General features: G+C 37.0%; 1 protein-coding gene across 1 annotated transcript; it reads left to right on the forward strand.

Annotated features, from left to right (window-relative positions):
• The first annotated feature begins 9,703 nt into the window (after positions 1 to 9,703).
• LOC116313896 (L-amino-acid oxidase-like) lies at positions 9,704 to 16,578 on the forward strand. The gene is made up of 8 exons (XM_039602661.1): positions 9,704 to 9,742; positions 10,233 to 10,279; positions 11,467 to 11,687; positions 11,897 to 12,009; positions 12,129 to 12,333; positions 12,846 to 12,914; positions 12,993 to 13,129; positions 13,400 to 16,578. The coding sequence occupies exons 2-8, from the start codon at positions 10,255 to 10,257 to the stop codon at positions 14,196 to 14,198; spliced, it is 1,569 nt and encodes a 522-aa protein (XP_039458595.1). The 5' UTR covers positions 9,704 to 9,742; positions 10,233 to 10,254; the 3' UTR covers positions 14,199 to 16,578.
• The last annotated feature ends 304 nt before the right edge of the window (positions 16,579 to 16,882 follow it).

Consider the following 16,882-nt stretch of genomic DNA (forward strand, 5'->3'; position numbering starts at 1 on the left):
TCTTGGAAGAAAAGATAGAAAAGATGAATGGAGAAGAAAACAGAGCAAATGAAAATAAGACTGAAGGAAGAGGAAATACTGAAAGATCAAAACAGAGAAGAAACCGACTGTGTTTGCTGGGGCTCTGAAGCCCGAACAGGACACTGTGAATGAAAAAGGACCAGTGAGAGATGAAGCTGGACGAGTTTGACTGCGAGAAGATAGGAGATGATTGGATTGAAATTGAACCCTGAACCCATGAATTGTTTAGGGATGTCCACCATATCACAACAAAGAGGTAAACAATACAAAAGGTAAAGATAATCAAAATAACTGACAATTATATTAATGAATAGAAAACACACATATACCAATTGTTACATGTGAGATTATTTTTGAAACGAATCAGAAGTGAGATAGTTTGAATCTAGAGCTCAGTGAAAAGATGCATAAATTAAATATGAATACATGAAAATGCAATGAATATATAAGGATGCAATGAAGAAAACAGCTTACACTGCATTTACATGACCACATAACGCAAGGAAGAACACGCTTACATACATGGCATAATTGGTATTTTTGACTAGAAAAAGAGAAATGGGTCGTTTAGGCGTCCGTGATAATAATGAAAATGTTTTAGTTTGTTATTTTTAGGGGCAAGCAGACCTGGACCAATTCTCCAGATCCAGGAGTCGGACGAAACTACAGGTTAACATGAATGGATATGTTAAGGCAAGTTTCTGGTTGAATTGTTTACAGTGTCCAGGAACCTGACAGCAAGCCCTAACTGGTGGTGGAAGACCAGCAGGGCTGTGATTTAAGGTGGGGAAGTAAAGTTTGGGCTAGTAATTGGGGGACGGAGAAAACTGACTCTTTAACTGGAGAATGGGAAAGTGTCTGTGAGACTGTGAAGCCATATATGCAAAATAGCACACACAAACATACGCAATGAAGATCGGCTTGCTACTTGTATGAGTGAGAGAATGGTGTGAATGGTTAATACAATTGATGGAAAGATTTAAAATAGATGGAAAAAACAAAAGAAAAGTGTTTATAAGAGTGACTCAGGAGTGCTCTTGCACTGATTGATCAAAGTAAGTGATTAGTATAGAAAGAAAATGAAAATAATTAAATAATGTGATAAAGTTTAAACATGTATTTCTTTTGCCAAGTTAAATTGTTGAGATATGGCTGAGTATGGAAAAAGTTTGAGAGCTTGTGTGAATGTGGACAGAGGAGCTTGCTGTGTGTGTGTGATTGAGGCCTTAAAGGAGGGGTAGATTGTTCAGAGGTGCAAATTTGATTAGGAGGTTTATAAATTAGTGTTGACACATTGTTGTAAGGTGTTAGGCTGAATCTGAGTATGGTAAAGTGCTTAACCGGGGTTATTGTTGTGTACGAAACGGTGTAGCTTTTGGCGAGGTTTTCGGTGTGTTGAATGGGTGAAATTTAAGATGGTTTAAGATTTTTTGGGGCTGTTGTTTTTCATTTTAATAGAGGGAGTTTTGATAAACATGGACATGTCTAAAAGGGCCCATAGTTTTTATAACAGTGCACTTAGAAAAAACCTGTCAGGTGATTTTGTTTTGTACTTTGATGAGCTAACAATCAGCTCTCTTTTTTCATTTTTGTTCTAAGCAGGCCTGGAAGAGAGTGAACTGACGGCGCTGACAAAATTACCAAGTACGAAAATCAGGTGGGCATTACAGAATTATAATTGATTACAATCAGAGACTGATTGGCGGCAAGTCTCTGTCTAAAATGGATTGATCGATTCAATCCAGTCAAAAGTATAGAGAACTATTTTCCTAAAAAGGAAAACGAAATAAAACAAATGATTGAGCTCATTTTGCTGATGTGGAGCATCTGATGACGTGCGCAGAAGGCTGCAGTATCAGCAAAAAATATCATGTGTGAATGCATGTGAGTGAATGTGAGTGATGGGACCAAGAGGGGAAATAAATAAAAGGTTGACAAACAGGACAAGTGGGAGACTTAAATCTGGGGAGGCTGATTTTGGGATATTGATGTGTGCGTTGAGAAAATTATTTATTGGGGTTGGATTATGTTATTACATTATAGGATGCTAAATGCTAAAAGGGAAACATTGATGTAACTTAAGTTACCATGAACTGAGGGGACACATGATTAATAACTGTTCTGTGTAAGTTTATTTTGGGTTATAACACAGGTTGGATCATCAGTGGAGAAAGTGAGTATAAAAGGTGATGTTCTGGTTAACACACAGGCTTTTGTTTATAGGATGTTCCAAGGATGCAGGCTGTGGATGGAGCCAAGAAAAGATTTGACATGATGATTAATTTGATTTCATTCCTTAAAAACAGGTTTGAAGGTCCGGAGCATGTAGACTTAATATGATATGACTAACCTTTTTTAATGCCCTAACCTGAGTGAAGGATTTTGAGTTTGTAACACATGAGATGTGTCACAAAAAGGGGGGTGTTAATATATGCGATTAGCTACATGAAATGTGCTCTTTTAGGGTTACTAAGCAAATGTCTACGTGACCTTTACCTAGTAACCTTTGTGATGATAAACTTGTTTACCGACTTGCTCTCTTGTAGAACATACAGACTTAGAAAAGGGGAACTTCAGCTTTGAGTTTTGAGAATAACTCTGTTAAGTTGACAGGAAACACGTCGAGACAGCAATATAGGGCAAATATGTTTGAGCTTGTAATTAAATGTGGGGCTTGAAAAGAGGAAGCAAATTTGGTACAGGACGTACTTGAGATGATCAGACGAGAGAAGGAGAAGGTCAGGAATAGTTTAAACTAAGAGTGAGAAAGTAAATGGGGTAAAAGGGGGTGTAGCTTCAGGGCAGTTCACAGCCTGGCGTAAACGCAAGGTGCTGTCACACAGCTTGAGTTATTTGGTTGATTTATTTTATGACAAAATAATAAGGAAATATTAAAATATACAACACGTTGAGAAGATCTCTTATGTTATATTTTAGTGTTTAACATGGAAGATGCCTCTCTGGAGCTTCTCTCCTGATGCTACTCAACCAAAAGAAGTTTATTCATAGAGACTATGTCAGCTCCCAAACAGACAACAACAAACCAAGACTAGCAAAAAAGAATCTGAATATAAATAATAACAAATAAAGAACAATACAGAATCTAAATCTGAACCAAAGAACAAAATAGTGAAATGTGGATTATTGGGTTTTTCTCTGTATATATGAAGTATTTGTAATGTGTATCTGCTAATGAAGGCTTGTAGAGGCCAGTTTATACTCACAAACAAGTGCTCAGCCAGACTGAAGCTTTAGTGCACAAGGCATATTAATAGATATAGACACAAAAGAGGAACTCCCCATATAAACAACGTTCAAAAATGTGTGAAGTGTAAAGTACCGAAATAACACTATATAAGTCACAGCTGATGATTCTAATGTTAGAGAGCTCTTGCAACTGGCGTCTGAGCTGTGCAGAGGTCTCTCTTAAGACAGGTACTTATGTAGGTTAGCATGAGGTTGAGTTAATTTTATACACAATGCATAACTGTGCTTGTTTAGAGTTGATGTTCCGTCCAAACAGGTTTTAAGCTTCACTGGTGAGAGTGTCCAGGTGATACATGTTGAGGGAAGATGAGAACATAGCAGGTTAATTGCACGCACGCTTACAAACACACATGATTTATATATAGGCCAGGCCAAAGGCCTGGACTTGAGGTAGCTTTCAACTTTACAGCTCCTAACTTGCAGGAATGGCGGGGAGTGTAATGAATGAAGGCAAAACATGCTTACAGACACAAACATGACAGGGGTTTATTTTACAGGGTAAAGGTGGACCACAGGTTGCTTTGTTTCTGCTTAGCAACTACTGAGGTAAAAGGTGTTAAAGATAAATATGCAATAAGTGAACAGGAAATGTGTGAGGGTGAGCCGGGTGAAACAAAATGTTGTAGATAATGGAAACTTGTCTAACGGGCATTAACAGTAACTTTTGCATGTTAAGTATATGCTTGAGGCCAAAAGAGGCGTAAATCCAGATAGAAAACTTTGAAGTGTGCTTTTTAGCGGAGAGTTAGGCTGACATGGGGATGGTGTGTATTTTACTGGGGCTGTGTTTAATAAAACTAAAAGCGTTGCTCACACACATAAAGAGTATTGAGATTGAATAAAGTTAATATAATGGATAGAGCCCAGAACAGGATAATATATAAGTGAAATCAAATGCAATGTATGATTTCACTTTTAATGGGAAAATAATTAGCCAAGAAATGTGTATTGAACTCTCCACATACTTTGAAACTGCGCAACTCTGAGTGGGCAATGTAATGAAGCAACTGTTACATATTTGCATTAAACTAGCCAACATAGACTCACCACAAAATGATGTAGGATGTTGCCCTGCAGCGGGGGCAGAAAATCATTTGCAAACCAGGGATCTTATGTTGATTATCATATTCTTACTTATGTACACACACACACACAGAAGGGAAAAATTTCAAAACAAAACAAAAAACAACTTCGCTTAACCTGTCAAGCACAGGAGCAAAATAAAAATCTCTTTGGGCTCTGTTAAAATTTCTTTAGTAAAAGTGTAAAAGGCCAAACCTAGGAAGTTCGGCAAACAGGAAAGTTCCTTGAGTATCAGGAGTTAATAGTCAGGAAACATTTCTCACATTAACGCCTTATATCTGACAAATCATTGACTCATAGATGCAGATAGACATACAAGTGCACATACATCCAGATGTGCATTTAGACATTAAAAGTGTAGAGGCATGTACACACAGATTGGCAAACCGGTACAGAGTCTAACTGAAGAGCTTAACAAAGTAGACGTGGCAGTAGGGTTTGTGATTTTGCCTGATATGATATTGTGAACCAACTTTGAATAATGACAGGAACCTGAGATGAACACAGTAGGTTAGTAAGGTGTAGCAGAGAAAGGTTGTTTGTTTTCTATCCCTTACAGGAGAAGATCTCCACTAGAGAGGGTCAGAGCGAAGGTAGTGGACCTGGGAATGGTGTAGTGACGTCTTTGGAAGACGTCAAGAGAGGGAATTGAAGAATTATAGGAATTATTTTATGGTTACTGTTCATAACCATCATCTTTATCATTGCATTAAGTATCATTTCATCAAAGTGTTTATTGAAGTTGCTGGCATTATGTTATAATTTATATTATAGGGGTTATCATAATCAAATATTAACATTTTTATTACAGGTGCAGTTATAACTACTTTAAAATGATTGAGTTAAATATATATGTATCATAACTCATATGCTGAGTATATTGTTACAGTAAAATAGTAGCTGAGCAAAGGCCTGAATGTATTCAGCTTCTTGTGGTATTTGAGTTTGCTTAGTTACAGGTGACAGAAGGATGTCCAGTCCATGGTGACCTCAAAGGCCTTAGGTCATCACCATATTCGGAAGAGTATGCCACAAGGAGGAACCTCTATGTTGCATTTAATTCTTAAAATACATGAATGTTCTGGACATGCAAATTATGTGTTTGTAAGCGCAAGAAGGGGCGTTACAATACCCTGATGTTATAAAAGCAATCTAGAGTGTATTTTGGGTAGAGATGTACAACTGTTTTGCAGTTTGCACCTCTCCACGCTGCGTGTATTCATTAAAATCAATTGTTTGATTGACCTCTTCTGGACCATCATTGTTTTACTCTCATCCTCAATTTCGAACCCGTAACAAGAGATAATTTCACTTAGTGGAAATGCATAGAGACCAGTTACTGTTTGAAGTCCCTATAGGAGACCGATTGCTCCAATTTATGCACTGAAGATTTTATTATTAAAAGCTACCGTTTCACTGCTCTCTTGCCAACATGGCAAGAGTTGCGTGTTTGTTTTATGCCATAGGCTCTTCCTGAACCAACTCCAAAGAGACTTTGTCTCTGTGACTGAAACTGAACTACCAATATTTTGCTTGCCAAACAAAAAAAAGAAAACCCCAAATGATATACTGAAATTTACTATTCATATAAAATTTACTATTTTCCTGACACAACCTGGCACCTGACAAGAAACTTCTTTACAAGCACTTTGGACTATGATGACCTGGATGACTGAGAACCTTCACAGACATGCTGCAATTTTCTCTACACTGATGCTGTTCTGATGCAATTGAGATCCACTAGTGTGAGTCACATCAACACAAAATATGGATTTAAAGAATCATGAAAGTGTGAAACCATACATGCCTTGTCTGTGTGTATGTATATGGGACAGTGATGACAGAGGTCAAGTTGAAATTTGATACTTTTCACTGAGAAAGCCATTGTCTGAATGTGTAACCTAATTAGTGACAGCTGTGTCACTGCCTACTCTCTGGAATCTAAGAGAGCCCTGCCATTTAGATAGCCTCTATCAGAGAGACGTGTGTCTGCATCTTAGCCTAACACTGCCTCTGCATATTCAGTGAAGGTGTGAGGAACAAGGGACAGGCCAAAGGCAGCACATATTTCTAGGCTTTATCGTCAAAGCTCAGAAACTGCCTGTGGTTTGGGTGTCTACCTACATGAAAATATGCATCTGATAGATTTTTCATAAAAAATTCCCCAGGCCAATTTCATTTAAAAGCTCTCTGAGTGTTAGCATCTTGAATGTATACCTTTGTAGATATTTGTTCAAGACTCACAGGTACAGAATGGGACAAAGTCCTCCCCCTTTCTTCTGAACAACAAATTAACGGCTGTACCAACCATTTTCTGTCACCAAAGCGGAGACCAGTCGTATTGCAGTATCAGTGATGCGTCATTGCACGCAGTAGTGTTTACAGTAGTAGTATTGTTTATTAAGGTGGCTTGGCCCAAAATTGCAACCCATAACCAGTAGCAACAGTTTGTACTACCTACAGAGAGCACAGATGGAGGTAAGCAGCCAACTGGCTAGCCTGCAGCACTGTAGATGAGGCATTGCCGCCCCTCAGTGTTGCTGCGGCAAAACGCATCACCCACCTGAACTGGCTTATTTTGCCTACAGGCTGAGGATTTGCAATTACCTGAGAATATGCATTCTTTATTAAATGTAACGTGGGGATATGTACATCCATAGAGTTTGGTGGTGGTACCTTTATTTATTTATAGAGTTAAAAGCTAGTGCTGGCAACAAAATGCTCAGGATTTAGGCTTAGTTAATGCTCTCCTATCAAGGTCAGTCCCTAGGCAGATGGGGTATGCATTGTGGTGGACACTATCATGCAAAGAGAAACTCCTGAGAAAAGCAGATTTGTCCTTTGCTTTGGTATTCATACCAAAACACAAAACAAGACGCTCCACAGAAAGACTCGAAATTTGCACTACATGGGCAGCTTACACACCAACTAAGCAGAGAAGGCTAACACCAGCAGAGATAGTTAAGCTAACTTCAAGACAGCAGACAACACACATAACTAGAAGTAGCTAGCTAGCCACACTCACCCGAGGTGTTCATAGTGAGGTTAAGAGGATAAGAATTGAGGGGTAACTGTTATGATTGTGGGATTTTGTGGGATTTTGTGATGACATGGGGAAATTCTCATGTCATCACAGGTCAAGTCACAGGTCTGAGGTATGAATACAGGTGTCTTGGGGGCTTGAGCACATGAGGGTATGTGGAAAAACAGGACACAATATTCTGTAATAGTTCAAATTAACCCAAATCACACTGTGAAGGTATAGAACAGGCACGTGCAGAGAGGGGGAGAGAAGGGGCTTGAAAATGAAATGCCAAAAATAAATATTTCTATTTCTAATAAAGTATTTCTCTCCATTTATTACAGTAGCTCTGTATATACAATCTTGGTATCAAAATAAAGCTAACACTTGTGAGACTTCATCAGAGATGTAAATATTACTGCAGGTCACTACGTCAAAGTTACTGTAACTCAAACATAGAAAAATGTGCTTTTTTTAATTTCCCTTGCCTAATTTTTAAAAGTATTTTATAGCATATGACACCTTTGGAAAAATGCTTTGGTTCACATTTAATTCCAGAAAATATCCAATAAGTATGGTGTACACTGTACACTGTAGTTTATAGCACACAGGAGTATTAGCTAATTATGTACACGTTGGAAAGTTGTCTCGTGGCAACTGACGAATTGAAACAAATAAACCTGCTGTGTGTGCAACAGCGCAACAAAATCTTACCTGTCCTTTTATTAACTGCAAAAGTAGTGCTGATTATTAGCTGCTAGCTTACTGAGTAAGAATGTTATGGGTCTGTAGCTCTGTCCACCATTTTAGGGAAAATATTTAATTTTAAAGTAAGTTACAGGGCTTTCCCTGCCTGTCTGGAGAGCTTATATTTCACTAAAAATGATCTAATATGCATATTCACATAATTATGGATTATTATAAATTATACATTATTAAACAGATTATATTAGATTTATTTTTCAAGTATGCCAAAATTTGCCGATTTTTTTATGGAACACATATATTTGTCTCTTTTAACATGATGCGATTCCATATTAGATTCCAAATTAGATTTTTGATAAATGTGGGTTGTTGTTATTCAGCCTGGCTTTATGTGCCCCTGTTTAATTGTGAGCACCTGCCCCATTGCTGCACGGCCCTGTTATAGAATATGAATAGTATTTAAGGGTTAAATGTAATTTTTTTCTAAGTAAAACACCTCTTCAAATAATAGGTTTCCTGTTACTGTTACGCATTCTGCATATTTAAATTATTTACCCCTTTTTAAAGCTGAAATTAGGATCAAACTGAAGGAATTCTATATAACAGTCACACAATGTTAGACAAACGGGTCTACAAAATGGGTCTTAAAAAAGCCATCAAAATCAAAACAGCTTGTTTTATTGTTGACACTTCTTTGGCAACATATGAGACTTTCAGTTGTTGAACTCTTCTTTCCATGGAAAAGAAGTGACACACCCCTTAGGCTGCATACCAGACAATAGATACTGGTAAAGAAGTAATTGCCCACGGTAAAGCACGCGACTGTTCTTTATCAATTTATCTGTATATTTTTTTAAATTGATAAATATTTGCAGTTTAACTAAGTTACTGAATAACTTGCAAAGCTCTATGTATTTTAATGATTTATATGTTAAGCTACTTGTTGTAAGACCATTATTATTCTATGTCAAGTCAGCAGTATTTTTTAATGCTTGACTTATGTATCCCATTTTTATTCCATGTACGAGTACTTCTTTCAGCTGACTCCTATTATGTGTAGTCTGGATCCTATAATTGGTTTACATGTATTTCAAGTTGTTTAAAAAAAACAGTGGATTTTGTCAGGTTAAAATATACATTTGCTTTACATACAAAACATTTTTGAGTGTTTAACTGTAGGTGCTAGTAGTTGCTAGTGTCTATGATTGTAGAACTGAAGTTTTGAAATTTTCAGATGGGTGAATGAAAAAAAAAACAACACAAAGAAAAATTGTGACCATAAATGGCAGAGACTAAACCCCCCTCAATGTATAAACTAGTAATAAGTAAAGGTTGTTTATTTTTTTTGGAACACATATATGCATTTATCTCTTTGACTTCTTCCAGGAAAATAAAACTCTTCTAAGAAAATTCAGAGAAAAACAAATGGACACACCTTTCCAAATAATACTTGGCAAAACAATATGATCTGACAGGTTAGGACAGTTGGGTTTCTTTTGTTTGTTTGGTTGGATTTTTGGTTTTTTTGGGGGGGGAGGGGGGGTTCCTGCAGCTTTTCAGTGCCCTGTTATATGAGAGGCCACAATGTCATTCGTGACAGTTTGAGTTTCTGACTCAATATCATTTCTGACAGAGCCTCACATGGTAAGAACTATTGTTTGATTTAAACTGTAGAACTATAGCTATGATCTATTGAAAAAAACTAGAATAAATTATAGCATTAATGCATACAGTGATTTCAAGAATGATTTACTATAACTGATTAACACAGTTGTAATGAGTGAAATAACATGATTAGTGCAATAAAAAAATTAATTCAGTAGCAATACACACACATGTAATTAAACTCTTTTTCTATGTGTATAGTTAGAGGTGAGAGATTAAGTGATTAATGCAAATTTTACTACAACACAATTACTAAGATGAAATATATTTAATAATAGAGTTCAGTGTTAGTAAAGTATAAAATATCTCACTACTGTTTCAAATAATAAAGACCGAAGACATTATTACACTGTTCTTATTTCTTAAACTGAACAAAATAAGTTGATATCCTAAAAAGTTGCAGGGTTTTTTTCTTTTGGCTTTTCCTATACATTGAGTTGTATATATATTCCTATTCATGTTATGACAGAGAATAGAAGACAAAAGTGAAAATGGATCCACATGCAGTGAAATTATGTGAGTATATCATATTTTCCACTGTTTTACTGAAATACTGTCAGCATTCAGATGTAAACAGTTATAAAATCCAGATTAATTTTTTGACCAAGCATCATTTAGGCCGCCCGGACATATCTGGTAATTTTGGCTGTAAAAGGGCCAAAAATCATATTAGAAGTCAATTCTTTTGCCCCTTTTTTCAGAATAACCTCAGCTTTCAATATCTGGCAGTCATTTTACATTATTGTACAGTATTGTTCTGACAATGAAACAACAGTTAAAAGTGGAAAAAAATAAAAATTGGACTCTGTTTTTTGAGATTTATAGCTAAGTGGAAACTTATATTCAACAGGAACAAAATGTAACAAAACATCAACTTTAAATATGAACTATACTAAATATGTACAGTAAAGTTTTTGGGCCTAGGTCACTCAGTTTTTTAAATCCATCCAGGCCTTTTAAGGGCGTTGCCACTTCTCCACACCCGTCACTCTGCTCCGTGAGTCATCAATTCTTACATGTGATTGGTCTGTTGCAGCTTGTGCTTCCTAATGATGCACCGTAAAGTTTGGTAAAGCTCGTTTTCTCGTCTTTTAGTTACCGTTTAAAATGTATTTCTTGCCCAAATGGTCAAGGAGTTACGCTAGTGCAAAGCACACCTAAGTGGAGTTGGCTTTTCTTTTTCCAGAACAGTAGCTTGCAAACCGTTTGTGCTACCGCAATACACCAAATATCCCTGTAAAGTGCAGGTTCTCTTCTTTCAGTAACCGGGTGAATTTTTTCTCTTGCTCAAATGGTCGATGAGTTACCATAGTCCGAAGCGCACATGGTCAAACCTAGGCGGAGTCGAGTTTTCCTTCTGTGTTGAGATAGCAGTAGCTTGTGAACACTTTGTGTTACCGTTATTCACCAAATTTTGCTCTAGTGTAAACGATGACAAAGTTACAGTCGTTTAAAAAGCACTTGTAAAATGGGCCCGCCGGCGCATTAAAAAACAAAAACAAAAGACAAAGTTAATACTAATAAATCAAGTTCTTTTTGTTACAAATAGATACATAAAAAAACAAAAGTAGTTTTTGTCCAAATTCAAATATTATTCACCATTTTTCCATTCCTTCTAGATGTTGCTTAGTTTTAGGCATGAAAATGACTAAATGAAAATTTAGGTAAAGCCTGCAATGTGTTTTCTTATGTTATGTCTCTAGTTGTCGTCTCTGTGTTGTTGCTCACTCTGTGTCAAAGCAATGGTGCTAAAAGGCTGAAGGCCACGCTAGCTGATTGTCTGAATGATGCTGACTACGATCAGCTTCTGCAGACAGCCAAGACCGGTCTTCCACAAAGAAACACATCTCATCATGTTATCATTGTTGGAGCTGGCATGGCTGGATTGACAGCTGCTAGGCTACTTCACAAAGCAGGACATAAGGTGTGTGTTATACACCAGTTATTTATTTCTGAGAGAGGAAACTTTGTTTTCTTTATCCCTTTACCTATATTAATAGTTAGAATATGTACTAGAAATATTGTTTATAATAAAATAATAGTTAAAACAGATTATTGTGTTTAGGTAATCAAAGCAAGAAAAATATTTCATACATATTAAACTTGTTTTGTGTTTTGTAATATTTAAATAAGGTCATCATATTAGAGGCTAGTGGACGAGTTGGTGGACGCGTGGATACCTACAGGAATGACAAAGAGGGCTGGTATGCTGAACTTGGGGCTATGAGGATCCCAAGTTTTCACCAGTGAGTAAAATCAGTTATTTAAAGGCTGGCCATTTTTAGTACCACAGTGGAATCTACTTCTGCTTCCAATTTTCCTGTTAAACCTTTGGGACACTCACAACCTGATTGGTTTTCAACAGAATTGTCCTTCAGTTTGCAAAAGACCTGGGAGTTGAACTGAATGATTTTATCATGGATGACAACAATACCTTCTACCTGGTGAATGGAATACAGCCACAGAAGACATCCAAAGTAAAGGAAAAGCCTGACATTCTGAAATACAATCTAACAGCAAATGAGATCCATAAATCAGCTGACAATCTTCTACAGCAAGCTTTAGAGAAAGTACGTAAGTGGTAGGGGAGTTCTACCAGTAGGCATTAAATGTTGAGACACAAACACCACTATTTTTCCACAATTAGGCTTAGCTACTGGAACTGGCAGATTTTTTTGCTGCACAGTCGTACCTTTTACAGTTACGCATCTCTTCCTCCTATATATCCTGTTTTAATAGATTTTTAATAGATTAATTCTAAGTTTATAAGCATGCATTTGTTTGTTGAATGATAAGATAAGATAAAATAAAATAAGACAAGATAAGACAATTCAATATATGCAATATATATAATAAATATAATACAATACAATACAAATAAAATACAAACAAATACAAAGTAAGTAAAATAATACACTATATACAACGGTAGCATACACAGTATGTGATTATGGATAGAGGGTTGTGGAAATATGCAAGACAATGATGCTATACACACACACACACACACACACACACACATACACACACACTCATATATATATATATATATATATATTGTCTTTATTTATACTTTTTGTAGGTGAAATATGAAGTCAAAAAACATGGTTGCAAAGCTGCACTGAAGGAATTTGACCGGTATTCAGTGAAGGTAAAGTTTATAAATGCTAAAGTTTTATCCTTATGAACCACTTTAATTTCATAACCAGAAACTTTGCTTATCTAATAGGATTACCTGAAAGAAGAAGGCGGTCTGAGTTCTGAAGCCATTAGGATGATCGGAGACATTCTTAATGAGCAGGGCCTTATGTACACTGCACTCACTGAACTGATCTATGACCAAACTGATGTTAGTGACACAGTAAGGTAAGGCCTACTAGGTAAGCTGAAGGTATAATATTTCCAATGGAGGGTTCACAATTTTAAGAAATGTAAATCAAGTCATGAAATGTTCTGGTACTGAAATGAAATTTTGACCTTTATCGAGTGCATTAATAGTTCATTGGCATTTTTAAAGGAACTGTAGATTGTAATCATTTGAAGTGTGGGACATAGCAGCTGTGCTAACTGTTACTAGAAATTGTTTACTATAAAAATAATGAAATAAATATATATCTCTGTCTTTTCATTTTGAAGGTACTATGAAGTGACTGGTGGGTTTGATGGTCTCCCCAAAGCTTTTCTTAAGGAACTTGATGTCCCTATTCTTTTTAAATCCAGAGTCAAGCATATCAATCACTCAGATGAAGGAGTCAGTGTTTCCTTCCAGAGTGGTCAACCATCTTCTTTTGCTAAACTTCAAGCTGATATTGTCCTGGTAACAACAACAGCCAAAGCAGCTCTTTTCATAGATTTCGACCCCCCTCTCTCCATCAAAAAGATGGAGGCCCTGAGATCTGTGCATTATGATAGCGCTACTAAAATCATGCTCACCTTCAAAAACAAGTTCTGGGAGAATGATGGCATCCGAGGGGGAAAGAGCATCACAGATGGGCCATCTCGTTTCATCTACTATCCCAGTCAGAATTTCCCAAATAAAACCATCGGGGTCCTCTTGGCTTCCTACACCTGGTCTGATGACTCACTACTCTTCCTAGGTGCAAGTGATGAAGACCTTAAAGATTTGGTTTTGAGAGATTTGGAAAAGATTCATGGCAAGAAAGTCAGGGATCTCTGCACAGGGGTCATAGTGAAGAAGTGGAGCTTGGATCCTTATAGCTTGGGTGCCTTCGCTTTATTAACACCCTACCAACATTTAGAGTATGCTATGGAGCTCTTTAAAAGTGAAGGCAGGGTCCACTTTGCTGGTGAGCACACAGCCTTCCCTCATGCTTGGATGGAGACGTCAATGAAATCTGCAATCAGGGCGGCTATCAACATTAACAAAGCTGCAAACAAAGTGTCAGTCAGAAGTAGAACCCGAGACGAGCTCTAATAGAACAACTGTGGAGTTCAAATGATTTGAACCAGTTGATCATTCAGCTCTCACAAAAATATGCATGATTAGCTGGTGATGCTAAATTGAATCTGTCAGTCCCCTTTACTTTTTCTTAAAACCCCTTTTTGTATGAAAGAACATTGTAGGAACAATGTTTATTAACTATTTTTAATTTGTCTTATCTTACCATCAGTGCTTGTTTGTAATTTGATTACAACTTCTGTATAGTTAATGAATAGATGATCTGCTTGTACTACTTTTGCTTCCAAACTTTCTTTACTTGTGAACATTATCTTAATTATTAGCATTCTAAAAGTCTGGTTTCATGGATTGAGTTAAACTGGGTGATAATCGATTACTAGGACACAAACTTTTCTATACAATATAACCTTTTTGTCAACGACTTCAGTGACAACTTTTCAGAATGTTTTCTAGTTTCTTCTTGTATTACACAATCGGATTTGACAATACTCGAATCACAGTGCCATCAGGTGCAGTGTTGTTAAGGATAGACACGTAACAACTAGCCCTGGACATCCTGTTTACCCGACTCTTCTCTGCCAGTTACATATTTAAGGCCGTTCTATTCTGCCAAGTCATCAGAGAAGTTGCATGTAGTTGTTCAGAGAGCCCCTTCACTACATTCCCTACATCCCGAGTGTGACTCCGAAATCACTGTTGAGTATAATAAATAAAATTAATCCAATCAACACAATTTTTTTAATTGTCACCCAACAGAAAAAGACTGACTCAGAACTCTGCAGGTATTTGATTTTGAGCTTAAAGTCTGGGAGGGTGAACAACTTAAAAGGGCTTATCAGAGAAGGTTTGCACAGGTTCGTTTCCATTCAAAGGGGAGTCTAGCTCTCAGCTTATGACCCATGCAAAGCCATCACACATCAGCCGTTCCAGTGGTAAGGTTAACAAAATAGTCCTGTGATAAGGGGAAGTCGCAATTTAACAATTTATTTTAGTCAATGTAACTCATTTCTAATACTTCTTCAGCATTTGTTATGTTTATGGTCATTATTCTTGTGAGGTTTGTGCTATGTTTTGGAGTATTAGTTTGAAATACTAGTCACTGACAAAGCCTCTGCATCTAGCAGGTATCCCCAATCATAGCCTGCATTAGCCACTACAACAACATTTGCCTATCATTTGACTGTGCTGATGTCTACTTAATTTAATTTTGCGCTCCCTTCTTCCCCACACTGCTATCAGATCTAATGTTACAGTCAGTAGTAATGCTAGGACCCCCATTTTGCATAATTCCTCTCTAATCAGCGGCCCCGCTGTGGACAATGTTCACTGGTGTTGAGACAATTGCCCCCCATTGGACGCAACCCTCTTTAAAGACAGACTTCCTGGTCCCCCTGTTATTGGAGTTAACTATCCCTAGTTGTGTTGTACAGGTTTACAGTGTGTCAGATGTAACGGGGTTTTCCGCTCAGCTATTTTACTAGTTTTACTATATTTTACTATAGTAACTGTAAAACATACAGCTAATTTACAGTTACTGTATAAACGTTTGGTTTTCTGTTTTTCCCTGCATAAAAAATAAATGATCAGGGGTCATTGAAGCAGCCTCACTTTCCCAAAGTGTAAAAATGTTATAACCTTGGAACACACTCCAAGTAGCCTGAACCTGCAATGAAAATAAAATCGTTGACCAAATTTCTCACATGACCTCACACAACCTTATTCTACAACATTTAATTGTCAGTAGTGTGCCACCCACCTTAACCTTTTGTGACCTCCATGTCAAAAAAGATAAAAAAAAAAAACCCCAATAATTAAGGAATTAATTTCTAAATTTGAAATCTTTCCAACCACCAGGTACACATGAACACATTCAAATGCAGACCTGAAATAAAAAAAAGAATCCCACAATAAGCTTTATTAATGACATGCAAATTAATACGCAAACAAAATGCCTCATTATATATATGTAACTTTATTAAAGTACACGAACACCTTTTCTCCATTGCCATTGCCCAATCTGGTCTCACGACAGTTCATGAAATAGTTGCTAGTCTATTTCTATTTCCAGTCCAGCTTGAGGTCTGGGGACACTGTTGTCCTACTATTCAACACTTATGTGGGCAACAACAGTGGGACTTGGAGGAGCGTGATTGGGAGGAACACCCTGCAAGAACAGTGTTCTTTTACTGGACTTTTGTAAGAAGAAAATGGATGGATGGACGCATGGATGGATGAAATAATAAAGTCACAAATATTCTTTTGTATAAGCTTGCTTTTAAAAGGGATTGCTTTTAGTGTCAAGAAAATATTGGCCATAATTACTCAGTGTTAACTGTCTACAACTTTATGTCTGCGCAAAAAGAAAAAAACCCAAAGAAAAATAAACAAACCTGATAGTGTGCATTTCATGTTTCATATTCACAAGCTGCTTCTGGATAATTTGATAAGGAGTCTTTAATCAAAATACACAGTAGCTGAGACCCAAGTTGAGATATTTGGTGACCAGCCTGCTGAGGACCACTGTATTGAATGCAGAGCTGTAATCAATGAAGGGGATTCTCACATATGTTCCTTTCTGATCAAGGTGTTTCAGTGAGGCCTATGGTGATAGACCGATAGAACATCGTGGACTTGAATACAGCAGGCAAACGGCAGTGCCACTGATCCATTAACACTGATGACGACTGACGACCAGCAGC

This window comes from Oreochromis aureus, linkage group 3 (genome assembly GCF_013358895.1).
Source record: "Oreochromis aureus strain Israel breed Guangdong linkage group 3, ZZ_aureus, whole genome shotgun sequence".
Lineage (NCBI taxonomy): Eukaryota > Metazoa > Chordata > Actinopteri > Cichliformes > Cichlidae > Oreochromis > Oreochromis aureus.